Source organism: Perca flavescens, chromosome 13 (genome assembly GCF_004354835.1).
Source record: "Perca flavescens isolate YP-PL-M2 chromosome 13, PFLA_1.0, whole genome shotgun sequence".
Lineage (NCBI taxonomy): Eukaryota > Metazoa > Chordata > Actinopteri > Perciformes > Percidae > Perca > Perca flavescens.
In genome coordinates, this window is record NC_041343.1 from 19920948 (window position 1) to 19945822 (window position 24875).

General features: G+C 40.5%; 1 protein-coding gene across 9 annotated transcripts in view; it reads left to right on the forward strand.

The window, feature by feature from the left end:
* The first annotated feature begins 2584 nt into the window (after window positions 1-2584).
* The window catches only part of LOC114566479 (actin-binding LIM protein 3), a 48168-nt gene continuing 25877 nt past the window's right edge, over window positions 2585-24875 (forward strand). For 7 of the 9 annotated variants that reach the window (XR_003694067.1, XM_028594974.1, XM_028594975.1 and 4 more), the window contains exons 1-4: window positions 2586-3398; window positions 7767-7931; window positions 20899-21082; window positions 24262-24374. Coding sequence is in view for 6 of the 9 variants with exons in the window: in XM_028594974.1 (XP_028450775.1) it covers window positions 3380-3398; window positions 7767-7931; window positions 20899-21082; window positions 24262-24374 (481 nt within the window). In the remaining 3 variants the exon portion in view is untranslated. Of the gene's footprint in view, window positions 3399-7766; window positions 7932-20898; window positions 21083-24261; window positions 24375-24875 lie in introns of all 9 variants that reach the window. The other 2 variants (XR_003694065.1, XR_003694066.1) reach the window with 1 other exon arrangement.

Consider the following 24875-nt stretch of genomic DNA (forward strand, 5'->3'; position numbering starts at 1 on the left):
TTTATTGTGTAACCTCTCAGTTGAAGGTTAAGAGGAAGTTACAGTAAACATAGAGCTTTTATTGTGACGGGCAAAACGGAAGTGAATAAAGTGTTGTATTTTCTGACAGTTGACTGTATTGGGTTGGAATAAAGTGAGACGTGCAGTGCCATCTTGGTTCCGGCATTGGAAGCCTGTAACTTTATTTTAAAGCCAAACCTGAGTCTAGATGATATAAGAAACCATTGGTTACACATTTAACTATTTTAGAGGCTGTGGTTATTGTTTACTTCATTAATGTGTTTACTGTATTAATGGACTGAGGATGGGAGTAGGATTCGGTTTCGGCAGAATCTTAACCAGTGGATTAACCCCAAAAATCTGGATTTGTGCATCCCTAAATTGCAGTAATCCAAACAGGAGGTAATAAAAGCATGTATGAGGGTTTCTGCCACGGAGTCAGAGAGTGATGGCTGGAGTCTGGAGATGTTTTTAAGGTGGAAAAAGGCAGATTTGGTGATGGATTTGATGTGAGTATGGAAAGAGAGGGTGGAGTCCAGGATTACACCAAGATTGTGGACCTCAGAGGACGGGCAAATGGATCACCCGTCAACATCCAGGATGAGATCTCCAACCTTCTGGAGCAGCGACTTGGGGGCCACAACCAAGAGCTCTTTTTTATTGCTGTTCAGTTTGAGTAGGTTGGTTGACATCCAGGCTTTGATGTCATGCAGACAGTTGACCAGGGAGAAGGGGGGGAGGCTGAGTGGATGGTTTGGTGCTGATATAGAGCTGTGTATCATCGGCATAGGAGTGGATACTGAGACCATGTTGCCGGATAATCTGACCAAGGGGGAGCATTTAGATGGTGAGGAGGATGAATCCAAGTACAGTGCCTTGAGCCCAACCTGGGCAAAGCAGGCACTGGTCCCAGGGTTCACCGCATGTCAATAGGCTATTTGATTAAATGCAAATTCTTCTGGAAATTTGCACCACTAAAGTACAATACCTTCATAATAGTAGCTGTACTGTGCTTACCTATATGTTGCCTATTCCAGTCTAATTGATAGAACACATTAACCCGGCCATGGACAGTGACTAATGAAACAACTGTGACACCACCTCCTGTATGATGACTTATATTTGACATTTTCTAAATCACTCTCTGCTGCAGTGCTGCAAGTCTATTTATACCAAAAAGTGATACAACAAAAAGATGTATTAATTTAATGATTAAATAAGGTAATGTCTCCAAACTTACCTCAATTATAACTTGTCTCCTGCTAGTTATACCACAACACTTACTTTAAAAAAAAAAGTTAAATTAATAAATATTTTTGTTGTATCTCTTTTCGGTGTTGTAATTTGTAGACGTCCCTAAGCATCTTACTGCCGGTAGCAGCAGCAGCAGAGAGCAGAAGCCAACAGGCAAGTGTTATTTACATAAACTTCTGGTGTACTTACAAACTTTCCAATCCATCGTTTTATGAGTGCATAACCTATTTGTACTACTGTAGAAGTTTGGTATCATTCCTGACATTATTAGTGGGGTCATTTACAAGATACAAACGTGGATCCATTAGCGCCTGCACTAAACTATTCAGCTGATAACGCTAACTCTCCCAATGTTCGACCCAGGTGAAAAAAGCTTCTGGGGGGTTGTTTGGCTCGAGGTCATGGTGCAAAGGACCCTAGGGTGAAATTACTCCGAACCATCACTTTAAACCTCTTGATTAGATAATCCATTAAAAACATCTTAAATGTGCAGATAATCCTTCAAAACTCGCACAGTAGAGAAATTACCATACAGTACAGGAGAAGCTCGCAGACAGTTTTGACTCACATTAGCTGTTTAAGTTAAATTACTAATGTTGATTAGCATTTTAGTTAGCAATAATTAGCCTGTGCCTAGGTTATCTCCTTACATATACCTACGCTCTCAGTCTGCAAATGGGAATGATTGAGATTTCTCTTGGCACAGCTACCAGAAGACTTACAACTTTCAGACAGGTTGCTCACGTCACATCTACGTCTTCGAGCTCAGTTGGGGGCTGCGCAGTAACGCTCAGCTATCAACGGAAAAGTGCTTCTAATAGCCTTCGCTGGTCTCCGTCCAGAGCAACGGGATCTGTTGGTCCATTTTATATATGTCAACGGCTAAAACATCTCAGAGCGGTTTGAACCTGCTGATGAAGGCCACACTGATGTTTTCAACCACAGGTGTCATGGGATATACTAGCCTACTTCTGGCCACGTTTTTGCAGCATCACAAATACGTAGCCTACTATCAGGTAGCCTATATTCTGCCAGTTTTGAGAAACAAATGTCCACTGGAGGTGCTAAAGAGAAGAACTGTAATGTGGCTGAAATGGGTTTTATTATTATTTTTTTTTTTTTTTCGTGACGCTCAGCACAATTTTCAAACAAATGTATTTTAATTAGAAATAGCCAACTATATTTCTTACCTGCACACATATCTTTCTGTCAGAAAACTACTCAAAGTGTTTTCTCCAGAGGGGTATCTCAGCCAATAAGGCCAAACAGGCTGTTGCACGGACGTCCCTGCCCCTTGCTAAGAAGCCCCGTAGGAAAGAGCCGCCATTTTTGTTACATTTCCTTTTCTCCTGTTTGCGTTGATAGGAAGTTAGGTTTACGATTGTAACTTTTATTTTGGGGTAGTTTATTTTGTATTATGGTTTTATTTCTACTCAGAGCTGTTCCGTTTTTTTTTGTTTTTTTTGCCAGGGCTGTATATAATCTATAATATAATTTTAATGTCTCCCCCCTAGACAAATTTTACTTTCGTACCTGTAGACTACGTTCAGATTTGGTTGGCAGTTTAGAGCTCAGACGCTATGTGGCGCTCTCGCACCATGAGAGGAGCTCTGTCCTGCCCGCTACGCTCTGATAGCTCCGAGTCTGGGAAACCATCAGAAACTCACCATCCAGCATTTCAGCCTTCACACCGGAGCGCACAGGGGCGTGCATGGCGTCCGCGGGAGCGCACTGTTCAGGTTAGGATGGACGCCTCTGCACCGAACCAGAGGACCGCTGGGGTTTGTTGGGTGGGAGAGGCCGAGGCTGAAGGCGTGAGGGGGAGGAGGAACGTGCAGTCAGTTTCGATTTAATTCCTTAACCGGCTCCCTTTACGCAGGGTGGAGAGGTAGCACAGTAGTCTGCTGCCTGGCAGTATAATCCGCTTGACGGGAGGAGCAGGGAACCACTCTCCAGACAGAGACAGAGAGAGGGTGAAAGATTTAAGTAGGAAAGGGGCAGAGAGAGTTGACAGGAGTGCTTGTCATATTTGGAGCTTTTTTTTCTCCTGCTGCTGAAGCCTTAATTGAACTGACTGATACAGACTCCGAGGATCATGCAAGCGGTTTGAATTCCACTTAACATCATGAGTGGACCGACAAATGGTAAGCTGTGTGTGTGTGTGTGTGTGTGTGTGTGTGTGTGTGTGTGTGTGTGTGTGTGCGTGTGTGTGTGTGTGTGTGTGTGTGTCATATGTGTAGGCTAAGTGTTTGTCCTGGTGAGTTTAAGGTGCACACGTTTTGTATGTGTCCATGAGTGTTTGCAACTGCTTAATCAATAACATAGTGTCCTGGAAGGGTTAACCTAAAGTATACATAAACAGCCCTTCACTGAGATTATTGATCACTGACTCGTTTATTGACACTGTATTTCATCATGTCATTAGCTGGCTCTCTGTCAATGAAGGCTATAAACAGAGGCTGATAATGTGTATTGATAGCTGACAGCATTTATCAATATTTTCACCATTGTAAGTTTGAGATGATTGTAAGCAGCATGGATTGATAAAGGATGGATTTCTGTGGTTCTGATATCAACCAGGGATTCCTCCACTGGAAAAAAAAAAAAGTCCCACAGTCACAGGACCCATTAAATTCATCCATCATGTTATTTGATAAATGTGTATGGGAAAATCAGTAGGCCTACTTATAGCACTCAATAGTAGTCAAGTAAGATAGTCAGAAGAGCCTATGGTGGCTACGTGGATATTTCAGAGAGAAGAAAAGAAGCCTGATGTTCTTTGATAGCTGGTAGACAAAGCAGCACATCTTTGGTCTAAACTGTGCCAAGCACGTATTAAAATGTCTCAATGTCTAAACATAGAACCACATAAAGCAGGTTTTTATTAATGTGAAACTACTAAATCCTAAAAGAAAAAATGTTTTTTTCAAAAATAAAAAAACTAAGTGGCTCTGCAGAAATGACAACACTGTGCTTTCCAGTGTAAAGATATAAAGCAGCTCCCACACCTTCTAGCAGCCATTCAGTTTTATACCACTCACCTAATGGAGATATTTAACCCTATAAGGGCTCCGGCGGAGCTTCACTCTGATACAGTTATGACCATGTCAGCGTAGCAGAGGGGCCTTGGCTGAGCGACTGTAACCCCAAAAATCTCCCACAGGAAAGAAGAAAATTGTCTTTTGGCTGACTGGTTTGGTTCACATTGTGGGAGATCTAACTGGTTTTTATCCAAGCTGTTTATGCACAAGGTCAAAGGTCAGAATAAATGTGTTGCTGTCAAACAGGGCAGGCTTTAAAGCCCCTTGAGGGAGAATTGTAGGAAACAGAGGTGACATTATTTAAATTTCATTTTTATTTAAAAAAAAAAAATTAATTCAGGATGTGGCATCTGAGATGCTTTGTCTTCCCTAGTGTAGCACACCATCATAAGTTAAGTAAGACAAATTTACTGTTTGATACATTGTTCTTATCAGCAGTTGTTTTGGTGTTGTAGACCAGTGCTCCCAACCTGGGGATCGGGACCCCCAAAGTGGTCACAATATAATCTGATGGGTCGCCAAACAGATTTATTTTTCGATGTTCTTCTAGTCTTTGCTTTTTCATGCAAATTATTGGAAAATTGTACCTGATTACAAGTTTTTCAGATAAAAACCAGAAGAGATTATGGCTGACCTGATCATAGAGCAGTGGTTCCCAAAATGGGGGTCGGGTTCCCCCATGGGGTCACAAGATAAATCTAAGCGGCCATGAGTTAAAAGATTTGGTACAAAATTGTTTTCAGGTTTTTTTTATAATAAATTATTTTACTCATGAGTTACTGGGTAATAAAAACAAGAAAAGAAAATCACTATTTGGTTGAAGAGGCCACTTTAGAACACACACACACACACACACACACACACATTGAAGCACATTCAGTGCATACATGTCACCATGTCACCATCAATTATATAAACTAGAACATACAACATGTCTAATAATAACAAACACACAAAATAACATGCAGTCTCTCTCTCACTCACACACGCACGCACACACACACACACACACACACACACACACACACACACACACACACACACACACAGGTGGCTTTCTATGTCTGTGGCTCTAGTCCTTGTGCTGCCATCTGGCTACAGAGCCAATGCCAGCTTTTGTAGTGTACACACACTTACACACACACACACACACACACACACACACTTACTCACGCACACTCACAAACACATACTGATGATCCAATTTGTTAGGAAATATTTTTGTTCCAGTTTTACCTTCTCTCTCTCTCTCTCTCTCTCTCTCTCTCTCTCTCTCTCTCTCTCTCTCTCTCTCTCTCTCTCTCGGTTCCTTTCTCTCTGTCTCTCTCTCTCTCACTGTCCTGAAAACCTTTATAGATCCACAACTCTTTCTGTCTCTCTCCTGCTGTCATCAGCTTAACCTGAGTGTGTGTGTGTGTGTGTGTGTGTGTGTGTGTGTGTGTGTGTGTGTGTGTGTGTGTGTGTGTGTGTGTTCTGCGATTACATAATACTCTGGGAGGCAGTAGCAATAGTTGTAATGTAATTGAATTTAGTAGAATACAGTAGAATTGTTTGCTCAGATTGTTGCCCACCTGATAGAGGTCAGTTGCTTGTTACAGGAAATTAAAATCAATATACCACTACTGTCCCTCCATCACAGAGACAAAGCTGTGTGTGTGTGTGTGTGTGTGTGTGTGACTGTGTGTGTGTGTCTCATGTTCTGCATGCATATTTTAAGATTTAAAATTCCAAACTCTATTGTCATGTGTACAAGTTGCAATGCACAATGCAATTATTAGTGTGCTGTCCACTCTGATTTGGATGGAGAAAAAGCTAAGTACTGAACATAGAAGTGACTAGAGAAGTAAATAGTCAAGTATAAGCAGTGGTTAAATTGGGACAGGGCTCTCAGGGGCTCAGCCCCCCGTACATAATCCTGCTCGTTTGTGTCCGGATGTGCCTGCTTGCCGTCAGTTGCCTACTGGAAATATGTCACATAAAATTTGAAGAAAGTGATGATTTTGAAAACATGATATTTCTGACATTAAATGGACGATTTTTGAGTCTATTTGTCTCGGTGGAGCTGAGATGAGAACAGTCGGAACACGGCCGGATTCTTGTTCAGCACTTTAGCTGCTTAATTTCATTGTCCGTCAACCATCGCGCACCGCTCGCACATGCACATCTAGGTAGGCTTAGGCTTTATGTTTTTATGAATGTTCCTGGGAGATCCTTAGTTGCGCTGGATGTGCACTTTTTTTACTGCCTTGAAAAAAGAAAATCTCACGAGCTGCGGCCCCCCGCTGCCTGCGTGTGTGTGTGTGTGTCTGTGTGTGTGTGTGTGTGTGTGTGGTAGTAGTAGTAGTAGTAGTAGTAGTAGTAGTAAAGAGAGAGAATGGGAGAAGGAAGTTTGTGTGAGGTGGACCTGGTCACCACAGACCCAGATCTTCTCAGCTGTTGCTACTGTCATATGCTTCACTGTCTCTTCATGTAGCACATTATGTTTGGCACATTGTATGGGTCACTTCTTATATCATAACAAGGTAATACAATGTGTAATCAAGTGATGACTGATTAACAGTAATGTAAATGCTAAATGCCTTAATACCTGTTGATACTATAACAATGCAAAGTATAGGCTCTTAACCTTGCAATTTTGCACATATCATGTAAGACTGGATTTCTCCATTTCTTTGCACAAAACTCTCCAGAAAGTGCCATTTAATGGTTTATTTTTCATACATATCAAATCCCAATTTAACCCCTGAGTATAAGTATACAAATATACAGTGTACTACATTAATGCAAATGTGTAATGTGTAATAGTTTTAATAATCTTTCCCATTGCGACATTATTACAAACTTGTAGGTTACAGTATATGAGTAACTGTATATTTCATTAGAACTATAAGATACTGAAGGCCACCAGCAGTTTGAAATGTCTCAGCCAGTTTACGTCTTTCTCGACACCTGTCTCTCTCTTAAGCCGCTAACTTGGAATGAATGGTTGTAAGTCGTGATTTCCCTGGCAGAGTAACAGCCTTCGCAGAAGCAACTACTAGTTACAAAGTCAATGACTAAGCCTTCTCCATCTACTCTAAATCTTCAGTCAAGTGTGTGATCAGGTTTGTATTTGTGTGTCTATTTGATTGTGTGTTTTTGGCTTATTGATCCACCAGGATTTCTTTTAGGGGGGATAACAAATCAAACAGTTGTACTAGTATTTGAGAATGGTCAATTTATGGATCTGATTTGTTTCTGCCTTCTATTTTATATATAAGACAAACCCGGGCAGCTGTTTTCTGATTCATTATACATTAAAGCTTGTGTTTAACTGTCATATGTTCTGGTAACAAGACACTTGCATGAGAAAAAAAGCATCAGATCCTTTATCTTTTTTGTCATTCCACATGTTTGAATTCAGTTGACAGGAAGACAAAAAGAAGGGCTTCACTGTGACAAGAAGTGACATGTTTTTGATCTTCTCCTCAGTTCAGTACCAGTCAGGTCTTTATGGAGGGAACAACAACAGCAGCTCTCCTCTCTCCAGCCGTGGAAATTCGCCCATCCTGTGTGAGCGCTGTGGGGAGGTGTGTCGTGGGGAGGTGGTGCGTGTCAAAAACACACACTTCCACATTCAATGCTTCACCTGCCAAGGTAAAAAGCCGCCACACACCTACAGTACACACACAAACATGCTTCCATACAGTATATCCAATGCACATTAACACATGCCCACATACTCACTTCCATTCTCCACATTCTCTCACACCTACACACACAACGTTTCATATTCATTTAGTTTTCTATCTTGGACTAATGCCTGTGTTTCCATGTGTGTATTCCAACCACATCAATGTGCATAATTAAATATTAAATAATTAGCAGTACTCAGACAAGAAGGAGCCGACACAATTGAATCAATGATAGCTTCACTGAAATATAAACTAGGATCAAAGTCAATCACACACGTTTTTTTTTTTTAAGAAAAACATTCAGTAATTTGACAAAACTTAAGTGACATGCAATATCTCCCCAGTGAGTGGAAGTTGGGGAGATCTTTGATCATTAGAGGCATTGTAATTATGTCTAAATAACCGCCACATAACAGCCACTGCAACATAATTATGGAAGTCCACTGGGGAACAATCAGTGCACATTTAGGGCCCTATCTTGCACTCAGCGCAATTGCCTTTGTACACCAACGCATGTATCATTCCTATTTTGCACCCGACGCACAGCAGACTTTTCCCTCCACAGACGCACGTCGGTAAATTAGGGAATGTATTTGCGCTCTAGTGGGCGGTTCAGCGAAAAGAGGAGGCGTGTTCAGGCGCAAACGTTCCCTGGTGCTATTTTGCAGTTTCAGAAAACAATTCCGCCACTGACCAGGAAAACCTACTCTAAAGTCAGTGGCGCGTTATTCAGATGCTATTTTAGGGGCGCATGCTTGGCCATAATGTAGCGTTTGCACAACGCGCATACGCTTTGCTTCTCTCATCTACACGGACGCATGCAGTTCCCATTTTTGCAAACCATACATAATTACAAAGAAAAATATTACTGAAAATGCACTTCAGGTGTTTGGATAGATCAGGAGACACTTTACATTACAATCCTCAAAAAGTCGCAGCATTCTTTGTGGCTTGTTGTGTTTCACAACAATCATGGATGTGTTGATGACATAAATGAGGAAATATTAGAGGACTTAAGGAGAAGTGATGTTGAACTACGGTGGGATTGGACACTCCGGCGGATTCTGGTCCGGGAGCAATCCTCGCAGCAACATCGCCACCCGGTCAAGACGGGCATTTATTACTTTGCCGCATCCCGGACAGCTCCTGCTGGCGTGCGCCAGGCAAATCCGCCGTTATAATAGCAATCCGCCATGGAACAAGCGCGCCTGCTCTTAAAGGGAATGTGAGATGACGCTCTGATTGGTTTATTGCACGTTACGCCCAAACCACGCCTAGCTACTTCAGACCAACCCATTTTAGATTTGCGTCGGGCGCAAGAGTCAAACATCCTGCCGGTATAATAGCAACAGCGTCCGAGATACGCCTACAAAGCTACTTGCGTTTCACGTTTGATACTTGCGTTTCAGATCGTTAAAATAGGGCCCTTAATGTCTAAATACCAACAGAGGCTTGGATAAGTGAGGTGCAGTATATGGGGTGTAGGCCCATTATGGTAGTTAAACTTGATACTTCATGCATCTTAGGCAGATCTGCATGTATGTTTGCTTTCCTGCTGAGAGTTAGATGAGAAAAATATAGTGATACCACTCCCATGTCTATAAGCTAATATATAAAATATAAAGATAGAGCGAGTAGCAGATTAGCTCAGCTCTGCATAAAGACTAGAAGCAGGGAGAAACACCTAGCCTGGCTCAGTCCAAAGTTAAAGATCCCATGACATGGTGCTCTTTGCATGCTTTTATATAGACCTTAGTGGTCCCCTAAAGCTGCTTACACATATAGCCAACAGCCGACCGTTGACAGAAAAGCCAGTCGAAATGATCAGCCTCCCCGTGTTGGTCCAAAAAGTGCCACAGAACAGACCAAAAATACGAGACGAGACGTAATACATCTCTATAACAGCAGGCAGCGCTACTCTGTATTGTTGCCCAGGAAATGAAAACCAGCAGCTGATTGGACGAACGCGTCACATGTGTTTGTTTTCTCCGGAAATTCAAAGCCAGACCGTCATGGCGGCCGTTCAGAATACATAGTTAGTAAATAGTTCACTGAAACGTGTTTCTGAGAACATTTTAAGCGAGAAATGGGCCATGCAGTTGCTGAATCTGTCTTCATTTCAGATCAACAAAGGTCAGTTTAAAAGATTTTTGTCAGATTTTGAGAGACTCTAGTCACCTCATTCCGCTCCCCATTTCCGGGTGAGTCCCGACTGCCCCGCCGGCAACTGAACGTGTCAGGTCGGCCAAAATGAATGCCGACAACCCCCCAGACTGACGACGGCACGGGACACACCGAACAGATTCGCATCACTGACCTCACCAGACTGTCTAATGGCCGATAATCGGCTAAGTGTGTCCCGGCTATAATACTGTATCTGAAGTCTCTTTCCCAAAATTCAGCCTTGGTGCAGAATTACAGCCATTAGAGCCAGTCCCACAATGAGCTTTCCTTAGTATGTGCCATTTCTGTGTCTGTAGCTATTGAGGAGGAGAGGGGGGGCAAGGTGGTGGGTGGGGGTGTGGCCTTGACCAACTGCCACTTTACTCGTTTGAAAGCCATGATGTCTGTCTCTCTCTCTCATGGGTGGGCCAAATTCTCTGGGCGGGCAAAGCGGAGAAAGGGGAGGTAACCTTGCTCCTTATGACCGCATAAGGAGAAGATTCCAGATCAGCCCATCTGAGCTTTCATTTTCTCAAAGGCAGAGCAGGATACCCAGGGCTCGGTTTACACCTATCGCCAAGTCTAGCCAATGGGGGACCATAGACCGGCTGGGGGAACGCATATTAATGTTAAAAAACCTCATAAAGTGAAATTTGCATGTCATGGGACCTTTAACAAATTCTGCCTACCAGCAGCTCAAAATCAAATGTTAACATGTTGAATTTGTTTGTTTAATCCATACACAAACAGAAATGTAAAAATGATAGCTATTTTCTCTTTCTTTGAGCCCCACCTTCAAAATGTGTAAATAAAAAGGTGCAATAGTTAATGTTCCACATGTGAAAGAATAGTGAAAATAGAATAGAAGATTTGAAAACTGGGAAAACAAGTCAGAATTGCATTTTTCCATATATTTGTGAGTGTGTGTGTGTGTGTACATGTATGACTATTTGTGTGTCTGTGCATGTTTGAGCACCGCCAGTGAGCAGGTGGGACACAACGCTCAAATAGAGGTCTGGAGTCAGCAGCTAGCATAGCAGTGCAGTCAGCAGGTTTTCAGCCCGTAGTCAGACTCCAACCAGCTAACCTCCTTTCACAGGCCAGGACCCACACAGTCCCAAAGCATGCTGCAAGACAACACTGTTTTCTCTCTGCCAGATACATTGCCTGAATGCACTCAGCCACAAAGCAACAAAGAGGAGTGTTTTTTATTTATTTTGTGTCATGCAACATTTCAGATCTTAAAAATAACCTGAGCCAAAATAACTGCTTTGATTGTTTGTTTGTTTGGTTGAATAATGTATTGCTTAATTGACTGATTGTTTGCTCAGTCAAAGCACTCATTCCTTCTGACAGGACACAAGCTAGACTTATTGACAGAAGTGTTCTCTCTTTGATATTAAAGTATTTATTATTATTATTGACAATAATTGATCTTGCAGAGTAAGCTAAATGACTGTGAGCTAATGGACTGTGGGCTGAGTTGACATCTGCTGATGAAGTGGACAAGAATCAAATCGTACGCTTTTAGTACACAGGCGTCTCAGTGTGCCCGAGCGCCGACAGCGGCGAAGGCCCTATTGAAACTGAAGGAATTATTATTCCTTCTTTCTTTCTTTCTTTCTTTCTTTCTTTCTTTCTTATGCTTAAGCCACGCCCCCTTTCATAACTGGTGACCCGTTTAAGGTAGAGCCTTATGTGAGGTATCAATGAACTCAGCAGAGACTTCCTTTTTTATTGGTAAAGGTTTGCCCTGACCCCTATGCTTTGGCCACACCCCCTTTCCCAGCTAATGAACTGTAGGACGTAGAGTCTTGTGTGAGGTATCATTGAACTTAACAGGGAGTTCCCTTTTCATTGGTGACGATTTGCGGTGTCTGAGTGCAGCGCAAATGCACGGTCGCAAGGAGCGGCGTCCGCCAGCACCCCGACGCGCGCAGAGGCGCGAGGGCCCGTCCAACGCTGCTTGCAGCTTTAATTTAGTTCTTATTTTTTCCTCTTCTCTCCTCCCCTCTCTGTCACTCTCTCGTCTCACATTCTTTGTAGCTGTGAATGTCAGGGTTACAATGCATCTTTGTTTGGTAAACAATGTAATCGCCTGTTGGTGTGGCTATTAGGGTTTGATGAGAGATTTGTTTTTTGAGAGAGGAGATTTGGGATAAATGAGAAATGCAAACAGATGGGCAGAGTGAGATTGATGAGACAGCAATTCAAACAATTTAGGTGGTATGTAATCTATATTCTGTTTTTGTTTTAGCTTTGGGCAGCATACAGTTAGGCTTCATTCACACTACATCAGTTGATCAGCGATTTGTCACTAGGGCTGGGTACCGTACTTTTTATGTAGCGACCAAATTGCCTCTTAAGTATTGAGTATCGAAAAATGCCTCGTCATTCAATACCCAATTTCAATACCTTGGAGAAAATCTCAATAGCGTCAGTGAGCCAATAAGCATGCAGCATGCTTCTACCAAGATCTAATAATGTTTGTGATTGGCTGTCTAACGTTAAACGTCTAGGATGCAGGAAAAACTCTACGTTACGCACAGAGATGGGGCTCACGTAGTAGGAGCTGAAAAGTAAATAAAAAGATTTGTGTCGTAATGTGTAATGTTGTAATTTATTTTTGTTTAATAAAATTGTAATACCCAGCCCAGTGCATACCAATGAAGTCTTCAAGACTGATCACTCATAAGACAAAGAAAAATGCAACCCTGCATCTTTCTGCTCTCATAAAATGTCTTATAAAATATGCAACACATTCATAAATTTGCCCTCATTTTAAAGCAAATTATGCCAGTTTTTGAAATATGTGCATGTCCTGGGTATGCAAATATTCAGTTGTAACTCCTCAATTTGTCAGACAAATGTTAATACTTAAGGACTAAAAACCCCATTCTCCAATCTATACCAGTGTAGAAAAATCCATATTGTGGCACATATTTGTACTGTTAATACCAACCACTCCCTCAGTTAGACTGTAGTCTGGTCAGATTTTCCCTCTTTTTTCGCTCCTCTCCTCTTCTTTGATCTGTACATCCTGATCACACATTCAAATGCAGAGGAGCTACAGCAAGGAAATCCATCCCATGTTGATGATGCGAATAGCTGAGGGACAGGACAGCAGACGTGCGCTGGATGGACAGATCGATAGCCTCATTGATACCTCCCATGGGCCCCCCTGTCTGTTCCTCCACATCCTCATCCCCTCACTTTGCTCTCTGCTTCCCTTTCTCCTCACATATGATGCCTTCTCTTTTCCTCTTCCTCTAATCTCTCCCTTGACTCCCGTCTTGCCTTTCTTCACTTTTCTCCACGTCTCGTCTTAGCCTTGTGTCTAAAATAATCTTCTCCTCTTCCTTTTTTGCGTCAGAAAATTGAGCCATGTACATCATCTGTGACCTTACAGCATCCTTTTTTGTAAAGAACAAACTCAATCATTCGTGGGAAAAAAAGGACAAATACTCCAAATAGTCTGATTCTCACTGTGCATCAAAACATTTCAATCCCATTTTTGGAGACTTTCATGGAAGAGTCTCTCCTTGAAGGTGATTTACAACACAAACACTTATTTTATTTTGATGGATTGTACAACTGCAGAGTCTTCACCTTCTCAACAGAATATAAAACATACTCTGTATTATTCTTCTCACCTAGTAAAGCTTACAGCAAAGCCTGACCCACTTTAGTTTGAAACAAGTTTGTGTTTCAGTAGTGAAACATGCCAGCAGTGTATTTTATCAGTATTAGTGTACGCTCAGCCGTACAGACAGTCACGGATGGCTCTTTCTTCACACGAGGCTTCAAGGACAAACTGTGAAGCATTAACCGCTGTATCAGCTCAGCTGTGCAGCACTCTTTTGTGTGTGTCCTTGTGTGAGCATTTGCACAGTGGGTGATTGTGCTGGTGTGTTCCTGTGCAGGCTTCTATGTTTTCTTGTGTATTTGAAAGCAAAATCAGAAATATAAGCCTCCAGGAGTACTTGTTTTTTTGCATCCATCTTCATTTATATCCTTTCTTTTATAAATCAGTTCGTTCTTTGCCTCTTTCTTTTGTTTTTCAGACCCTTTGCTTGCGCCGCTGGCAGCAAACAAAAAAACATAATTATCTGTTGTCTTTCTGCCAAGTGTGTGTGTTTGTGTGCGTATGTGTCCAGACCTCAAGCACTTCAACAAATCACTGTTAACAGATGTAGAAGAAAAGTATTTAAATTGCCTCCGACGAACTGCAGCTGAACCCCCCACCAGTGAGCAGAATGGAGGGGAATGGTGCAGAGAGTGAAGGATGGGACATAGATAGTAGGATAGAAAAAAAGTCACTGAGCATGATTGTATTAATTGATTTGTATTTATTTAATTTAGGTGTCACCTGTAATTTAATTTCTTTGTGTACAAGCCTCCTCTTACTTTCCCCTTCTTCTAGGTCTTTAGTCGAAAGTTAGAAGGATCTTTCACTTTTTGCTGCAATTAAACAAAGAAAGAAAACCTTGCATAATACACTACTACAATATATCACTATCATTATAAAAATCTAGCTCTTCAAAACAGCCAGAAATATCAAAACTACTGTTACATGTACATATTTTCAATATTCCCTTTATGGTAAACAGCTGGCACACATACAAACAACTCATAATGCCATCACAAATCTTTGAACAATGTTGCCCTTCAGTCCCTACCTGCAATATGGACTTGCAAAAGGTGTGCTCAAGCATTTTGGGATTTTCAGCCCTGACAACTTTCTATTTCTTGCAACACCTGGAAGCTGTTATCTAGAATTTCTAACAGTTCAAGGTTATGAAAAACACTTTTTAGAGTTCCTCCAGATTATGTCCTAACCCTGTGACTCAAGCCCAAACTGCAGCAGTGATGGTGTCATTCACCTCTTACTGAGCCACCATGACGACTTTCAAATGATCAACTTCTCTGTCCTTTAATTTCATAATATGGTCTGAATTATTTCCCCCCTGAAATCTCTTTTGATCGTTATGTCTGTCTGGTGAGAATACGTTCTAATAAGTTATACCGGTCGGTCCCTACACAGACTTAGTAGGTGTGTACTGCACAGTGAGACAGAGTGGAGGCGGGATGACTCTCTAGATGGTTGTAGACGGTCATAAAAATGCTGTAACTCTCTCTGCCCCTGGATCAACCGTCTAGCAGAAACAATCACCAGGTTTAGTTTGCTTGAATCTATGCGGTAAATTTAGCATTAATGACAGTTTGATGTTTGCTGATTCATTATTATGATATACAATAGGACTAAATCACGGTGTATATGACTATTCTGTCTCTGAACTGCGTGGTTTTGATAAGCTACTGAAGGAATCGTGCTGATTCAGCACTCAGAAAAGAGACTGAATGTAAAAAAGCGTCAGGGTTTGGGACAACAGGTGGGGTCAGGGTGAGGTCATAAGGTCTTTGACAGGTCTGGCATAGAGGCGACTGATAAGTCTTTGACCTTATTGAACATTAAGCTGCAGTCAGCAAGTTCAAGTGGCAGGGGGAAGATTTGTCCCGTCTGTCCCTGAAAGACTAAAATACAGAGAAGGAGCACTGGATGGTAGCAGGCAGCATACTCATTTTGATTCTGGGAGTTCTCTGCTGTGGCATTTCCTGCTTCTATTATAATTACATTGTACATCTGCAAAATGTAATATTTAGCTTAATGAAATTACTTTGGCTCAGACACACTTTTGATATAATTCCCAGTCTATGTCCACGACGTTCCACTTCTGGAATTGCTCCGGTCCTGCCAGAAATTCCGCCGGATGTCCTTCTTTTTGACTGGATGTCCATTACCTTCCGCTTTCCTTGTGTTGTAATTTTAAACTCCGGTGGATTTATGAGGACTATTAACTGATCCTCAGATCTCTGCAGGGTGAATCCAGACAGCTAGCTAGACTATCTGTCCAATCTGAGTTTTCTGTTGCACGACTAAAACAACCTTTGAACGTAGACATGTTCCACCATCACCTAACCAAAACAAGTTCCTTCACGAGGCTATTTTGCAGAGGCACCGTGGCTCCGTCCGGCGCTTAATGTCGCCCATGACGATTGTAATTGGTTTAGAAATGCCAATAAACCAGAGCACGTTTTTCTGTGTGTGAGTGGGTGTACTAGAGTCCGGATCGGGCCGAATCTTTCTATCCGAACAGGGCCCGCGTCCGACAGAGCCGTGACCGAACCCGGCCCAAGCCCGACAGGCATTAAGAAATTTGTGTCCGAGCCCGACCCGAGCCCGACACAGTTAAAAAAAATTTCGCATACAAATGACACATGTAGGCTAGGTTTTTGTGTGGAAAGCCCACTTTTATTAAGCAACTCTAGGAAGGCATTCGGAAATGTCAACAGATGCATCAGCGCGCACAGGGCAACAAGCGCCCGTTAAGCTGTTAAAATGTTCGATGTGTTAACCTTTCCTGCTTGCTTCGTTTCCAACCGTGATCAGAAAACCAGGGGAGACTCGTTACCTCCAGGGCCGACGTTATAACATGAATAACGTGGGGGTTAATATCCTGTTTCTGGTGAGCAAATGACTGAACTTGGCTTTCAGTCTGGGGTTTATTTCGGACACCGCACACACCGTGTACAAAACTTAAACTTATTCCACCAACTCTGCTCCGGTCGCATACAACCTATCTGCTTCCTCGCACTGAGCTCTCTTAAAGGAGACGCAGCACCATTTTACAACAAATGCCTTATCGCGCTGATGTGACCGAGCCCGACGTGAACCCGACCATAATTTCTAAATATCTGTCCGAACCTGTCCTGGCCCGTCGGGACCTGTCGGGACCCGTCAGGCTCGGGTCGGGTATCCATGCCTTAGCGTGGACTAGCCAGACCCTCCTCTGCAGTGCTGTAGAGGAAGGTCTGGCAATGCAAGAATATATAATTCCTAAATGGTTTCGAGAGGAATTTCGATCTGAGTTGCGACCTCATGTTAATCGTACAGATATCATAGGCCTGTCAAATTACTAGGCCCTACTTGATCTACTGCATATTTTGGGTCTGTTAACAAACAAGTTGAACTGAAATAGGTTAATGTCAATCTAATAAAGATGCACTGACAGCAAAGCCTTGCACAGCTGTGCTTTGGACAAAATGTTAACGTTAGCATGCTAATATGATCACAGTGACAATGCTAATTTGTCCTCATGTTTATCAAAGTTATGTTTACCATGTTTACCGTCTTTATTTAATGTGTTAGTATGTAGTATGCTAGCATTTGCTAATTAGCACAAAAATACAGCTGACGCCGAAGGGAATGTCATTAGCATTTGGTCATAACATAAGCCAAAGCTTTAAAGACTCATTGAAATTTTGACCTGATGGTGCTACATGAAAAGTGAAAGTCAGTTATTACAGTTTATTCTGAGGGGAACAAGAATGTCTGTTTGAAATTTTATTGCAATTCATTTGTCCAACAGTTGTTGTGACTTTTTAGTCTGAACCAAAGTGGTGGATCGATAAACAATACAGTCCCTAGAACCATGTCGCTAGCATGTCTAATAATGCTAGTGTAATAAAACAAAAACAGTACAATATGCATGAAAAGTCTGCAGTGAGTAGCTAAACAGATCCAACCTAGATTTAAATATTACTTGATGATCTTCAATCATGACAACATATATTACCCAGGTGAATATTAAAATGGGATACCATTAAGCACAGACTGTAATGCATGCATGGATCTTGTTCTGTGGTGGACAGTTTTTAAAAATGGTCTGTGATCCGAAAATCCAAATATACCAGAGGTCCCTCCAGAGACCGGCCAAGCCTCAACTGCTCCCTCTATTTCCTGTTGCCTCCACATCTTAATAGCTTTTCATTTAGACAGTGATGAATGTGTGAATGCTATCAGCAGAGTGAGAATAGATGAAAAGGACCCGGCTATCGTCCTCAAGTGTGTCTTTGGGAAACAGAGAAAAAGAGTGTGTGTGTGTAAGTAGGTTTGCATATATCATATTGTCGCAGCTGGCTGAAAACCACATAACTCCATCTTTTGAATCCGAGTGGATAATTAGAAAATGAATGGCTGCCTTGCTGGACATCATTTCTTTTACTCGACAACAAATATTTTTTGCCGTACACAATTGTGTATTAATATGCAGTATGTGTGTACAGTGCATACAGAAGAGTGTGATTGTGTGTAAGCTGTAACTCTTTCACTGTAAACAGCTTTACTCTCCGTCAGACTGATAAAGGTCAGGCTGGCATTTTAAAGTTGTACGACAGTGGCTTTGCCATGACAAGAATACAATATCAAAGACAGAGGAGATGGAGAAAAACAAAATACTGTACAGCGTTTCTTGTGTTAGAGAACAATGTCCCAGTTTTTCTTTCCTATAAGAAAAATCGTCTTGCAGCTAACAAAATCATTCGGTTATAAGACAGTAATGAAGATGAACTTAACCTCATTACATCTGTGTTGGACATTCACATTAGACACACATTTCAACATGTATAATGCAAACAGACTATTAGATCTGTGTCAAGCTGCTGAAAATTTTGGACGACAGTGAGGAGTTTGTAGGAGGCCCATCCTGTTTGAGGGTTTTTTATTTAGCATAATTCAGGAAAAATAGAAAAAGAAAAAAGAGAAAAACAGAATTTAAATACATTAAGACAAATACAAAATCAGCCATTTTTATAATGTCTTGTGATTCTTTTATGTTTTGTCTTAATGCCATTTATGTCTCATGTAAAGCACTTTGAATTGCCTTGTTATTGAAAGGTGCTATACAAATAAACTTTGACTAGACTATACAGCAATCTACCTGTACTGTTTACAATAATGAGGCCCCTGGCAATAATAGTATTTTTTTATGGTCCGTATTTAGAGGGTGTAATGTATTTGCAGACATACCATCGAGAAAATGTGCAGCGAAACCGCAATACCATGTCCATATCTACAAAATATTACAAGATTATACATCTTAAAGGGAATTAAATGCTGCCATGGCATGATTGCATGGTCTTTGGTCTTCATAAAAGCCTCCCAAAGCCTTAATGAAAATCAAAAGATTCATGTCTTTGGCTCCAGGCTTATAGCAAGAAAACTTCAGTTCACTTAAATGTTGCTTTACTGTCTTTATGTCTTCCGGTTGGCTCCAATAGACACATAAATTAGGCAGCAAGACTGCTTGTCTTGCTCTACCGTGTTTCTCTCTTGGACTCCCTCTCTCCCTCTTCTCTCTGAGCCACTTAACACACTGGCTTGGATCAGATCAGATCCATTCACTCCACTGGGTTTAGAGCCATTAGCTTAATTAGAGGCCAGGCATTCAATTCACTGTCAGATATGTTGATCCGTTGGCTGCCTTTCAAATGTCTAACGTACAGTACATCCACGTTGTATCAAGGTGCAGTGTATACCTCCACTGTCTGGGCCTGTACTGTACAAGCTATATCATACTGACAGTATGGCGTTGTCACTGACAGCATGAGTGATTCAATTCATTTTGGGGACATGGATTACAAAAGAATCTGTATAAAATAAGAGAATATGGGTTAGTTGTGGCCCCCAAATGGCTGTTATAAAGTCTGTAAAACACAACTGATGGGAGGTAAGAGTAAGCTCCCTGCCTCCTTGAATGATGGAGCAAATCATTGTTCAGCTCCGTTTTAAACTGTCTAACCAACCAGCTCAGCAAAGGCCCCATCACCCTCAGCACAGCTGCACCCGAAGCAATCATTTGGCTGAAGGACTTTGCATTTGCTAAATAAAAGCTATACATCATGCTGTCACTATACATAGTAAACACAGTGTGTGCACTCACATGTGACTTTTTGCCTGGACATGCATCTATCCCACACTTGCAAAAACTACAAAATCAGGTTTACACGCAAGCACATACTGTACCATAATCTCATTTGCACCGACGACCATAACTTACTGTAAAAAATTAACAGATTAGATTGTTACTGGTCTTATCTCCAAAACCAGATTAGAGTATTAACCCTTTAGAGGTCAGAAAGAACAACAGATTGCACTCTCAACAACCCCACCCCCTCGACCACCACACACACGCAAAATACTGGCTATGTGTGCTGTTCACTACAGTTAAACCAAGGTGAAACCTCTAGATTAAGGTTCAAAGTTCTTTATTAATGATGTGCACAACAATAACAGAAGTAGTCGTTGGCAATGAAAATCTTCCATTAAATAACTAAAAATACAAACACACAGAAGTAAAAGCAAAATCTGAATCTAAGAAATAATTTAATATATATATATATATATATATATATATATATATATATATATATATATATATATATATATATATATATATATATGTGTATTTATATATATATATATATGTATTTATATATATGTATGTATTTATATATATATATTTGTGTGTGTGTGTGTGTAAACAATTATTAGGTAAAAGTATATAAAGATAAAGTGACGGTTTAAGGTAATTAGTGGTGACTAAAGGATTAACACCAGTGTTAGTTTCAAAGCAGGCTAACATTTCTTAATTTTAATATCATACATACTGATCAAATGTATTGATTTAATTAAAAGCATGGTATGGCTTATAATAAGAAATACGTGATGCATGCAAACTTTTCTACTTATCTGACTAGCTCTCTAACTTTTTCTGTGTTTGCGCTGAAGAAGTTTCTTTAGTAGTGAGGAAAGAGTTCTGACACCACTCATAAAGTACAGTTTTCTCTCCTTGATTTTCTAAGGGATGATGTGAGCTGATTCAGTGTTTTTCTCTCTCTCTCTCTCTCTCTCTCGGTGTGTCCAGTGTGTGGCTGTGATCTGGTGCACTCTGGTTTCTTCCACCACTCTGGCGAGTACATCTGTACAGCAGACTACCAGCGGCTCTATGGGACCCAGTGTGACAGCTGTGAGAAGTACATCACTGGGGAGGTGGTATCTGCCCTGGGGAGGACATACCACCCACACTGCTTCGTCTGCAGCATCTGCAGGTAAGTGTTTGTGTGTATAGTCGCAACATACTCCTGTATATTTCTCGCCTAATTTTCCGAAACATCCTTTTTTTCTGCTCTGTGAATTGATTAAAAGTATTGGAATACAATATATTTAAAAATAGTATGGTTGGTATTGGAATTAAAATATTTCTAATTTTTAACACTATTGTTTACATCTCTACGTGTTCCTCCTGTGATCCTAGTTTTCATTGAAGGTTATTCTATTCTTTAATCATGCGTCTTCAGGGATCCGCTTGGCACTGCTTCATTTGTAACTTGTGTTTCTACTAAGGGTAGGAATCACCAGAGGCCTCACGATACGATATCATCACGATACTTATGTCACGATACGATATTATTGTGATTTTAAACATATTGCAATATTCTGCAATATATTGCAATGTATTACCTTTTTTCCAACTTCAAATTTTTCCCATTTTCAAATGATGTCCCCAATAGAAAACTTTGTTAACATCGGTTTTATCTAAAAAGATACATTTCTCTGTCTGTTCATCTCACTTCAATTTTATTGCTGCAAAATGGGATTGTCAAGCAGACAAACTGACCAACACATATATCATAAAAGATCGATACTTGGCGTCTGTGTATCGATACAGTATTGCCACAAAAAAAATTCCGATACTATGCTGTATCGATTTTTTCCCCCACCCCTAGTGACTACATTATACAACATTATACCACTTACTGTGGTATAATGTTTACAACTTTACAATTAAAAGAAGATGATGTATGCATCCTGTGGGCCTGTAAAGGCCTGTGTCTGTTTGGTTTCACTGACCATTGTACACCAAAACTACTGCAGAATCTCGACAGTGCTGAGAAACACTTTAGGCAATGTTTTAATTTCAACATTCACAGTCAATAAAACTTGTTGTAGCTTATTACAGTAAAAGTAACAAATCAAAGTTTATTGCCGGGTGCCTTTTGTCAGGTTTGTCCTTAAAGTGCTTTACTGAAAATAAATGGCAAATGCTGTACCAGGTTTTGGACACATAATTTAAAAGGAATCGGTATTGCTATCTCAAAGGGTAGTCCAGTGATTTAGCATCACACTTCCATAAAGTTTGGGAAGCTTATCAGAGACGGATTTAAAAAAGAATGATAAAAATTTGAAGCGGCTATCCTGAGTTTTAGTTCCTAGTATGGATCACAACAACCTAAAAACCCTGGATTCTACACTTCCCATAATGCAACTTGATGGCATATTTCATTCGATCCCGTCTGTCTGATAAACTCCCACATCTTTCAAACTCCACATTACATCACCAGGGTTATTTTCTCAGACTTTAGAAAGACATATAATACATTTTACAGGCTATGTAATATATTTTTAATAAAATCTGTGGAGTGCCCCTTTAAGTAGTGTAAGTATAATTGTTTTTGGAATAACAATTAGTTGTCCACACTGGTAAGTGTATCAGAGTGGAGCAGAAGGTTGATGATAAATCACATCCAAGAGCAAACAAGTTACATTTTGAAATATTTAAAATATTAATATTTCATATGGAAGATACCTTAATGTCCATTGTAGTTGGCTGCTCTCACTTTATTGATTATACATCATGAAATTGTGTAGTATTGGCTTCAGTTCAGTTCTCTCAAAGCTGGGGTGAATGTGATAAAAGGGATTGCTAAATGAAATGTGACTTCTGAGCAGTAAAGTAAATATATAACATGTTAGATGTAGAGATGTATCATTAGGTTTTGGTTTGCTTATAGTGACAGTTTTTGTAGTGTGTGTGTGTGTGTGTGTGTGTGTGTGTGTGTGTGTGTGTGTGTGTGTGTGTGTGTGTGTGTGTGTGTGTGTGTGTGTGTGTGTGTGTGTATGCCCACTCTACTGAATAAGAACACACTGTACTAAGATTGCGAAGGAAGTTTATTCATTTTGAAAATGTCTGTGTCAGCATATTGCAATAATATAATAATAATATTGTGTCTCTCAAATGACTTTTTGTCCAAGCATTGACCAGACTTCCACAACAGCCTCTCTGATGTGTGCAGAGTATAAAACTCTAACCAGGAGACAAACATATAGCATAAAAAAGAGCTGGGCAGTATATAGATTCTGACTTCACATGCGAGGGACATCAACCTTTTGACATAATTTGACATATAACTTGATTTTCCTGCAACTAAACAGATATTGAAGAAAAAAAACATCATAGTCATTGTTATATCTATTTTTTTCATGTTGCCCAGCATCATATAGCAAAGTATATTTACTTAAACACAGTTGCGGCACCGTAGTACAGAAGTTTGTTATCAGATACCAAGTCTAGATTTATAGATACGGTCCAAATGTGAAGCATAGCCTTGTCACTAAAGTTACACACATAGGATGGGAACCTGCGATCAAACTGTTTTACTGACATGTTTTAAAAAAATATATATACTGTATAACAATGTCTATCATCACAAAATAATTATTAGGCTTTTGAAATACAGTTTTCACATTAGAAATGTTCAGGAAAAATGTTTCTGAGGCGACCGTAGAAGAGCAGCGACCACTTTATCATTTATCAGCCTGTGTGTTGCAGTTTTCTTGTTTTCTACCAAGGAGTTTTGGAAATCTTTGCTGTGATCTGGACACAGATTTGTACTATTGTCAAATTTTGATTTAGCAGTGGCTGCATTGCAGGTGCTAACCTCTGCTCTCACACTATGTGGCTACAGCTGAGCCCTCAGGCTAAAAGACATTTACTGTATGTCTTGATTTGTACTTTATGGCCTTTTTGTATTAATATTTCAATCTGGTAAAATACATTTTAATGTGGTTGTGTAGGTGAGAAATAAGACATTACAATATCAGGTGATGATGGTAAATCGGGTATAACTGAGGGATAAGGTTGACACTCCACTACTGTTTCATTGAACAAATACTTGCTGTTGATTACTTTTAGTGCTGTAAGAACTAGAAATGCCATTCACTTATCCAATCCAATATGTTGGGGTAGTGGTAAAAATATCTGTTGCATTTGTCATATGTACTATATGTATCCTGCACGATAGATACTGTACCACTAGGGGGTAAGAGGTGAAAGTGACAGGTGAAATGCATGCATTTTGTTAATTTGGGTGAACGGAACCAAGTAAAATTTCTGGAATGCCACATCTGCGTAGCTTAACTGAAATCTTTTGTGTGCGTGTGTTCTCAGGAGTCCATTCCCAATTGGAGACAGGGTGACCTTCTGTGGGAAGAAGTGTGTGTGTCAGCAGTGCTCACACACTCTGAAAAGCGACAAGCCCGTCAAGGTCCACGGACCAAGCTGTAAGAAACAAACACACACAAACATATGCACATATTCACATGCAAACTGCACTATACTTATACTGTAAATTTGGAAAATGTAAGGTGAATTTTATTAGGGATAATACATTACAAGCTGTGTAGTTATCAAAAACATAATGCATAAAGTGAACTTGTGTTATTTTTGAAAGCTTCTGTGTTACCATAGCTGCCTGCCAGCAATCAATTCAATTAATTTGAGTCAGTGCAATGCTTTGGAATTGGTGTTATTTCTCATCTCACAGGCCCACTTACAGTACTGACTTCGGAGGCATCTGATTGTCTTCTTCAGCGAGTTAAATAGCTAAGGTGTAATTTTGCTTCTCCAACAAATGTGGAAAAAAGCTGAAATAAGTGGTCCTCTAGCTTTTAGTATCAAAGTCTGTATATTATTATATTTACTATATACTGTCAATAAATCCTTTTTAAAGACCAAAACCAACCATGTTTCAGTCTATCGTTCAATAATATCCAACTTCTCTA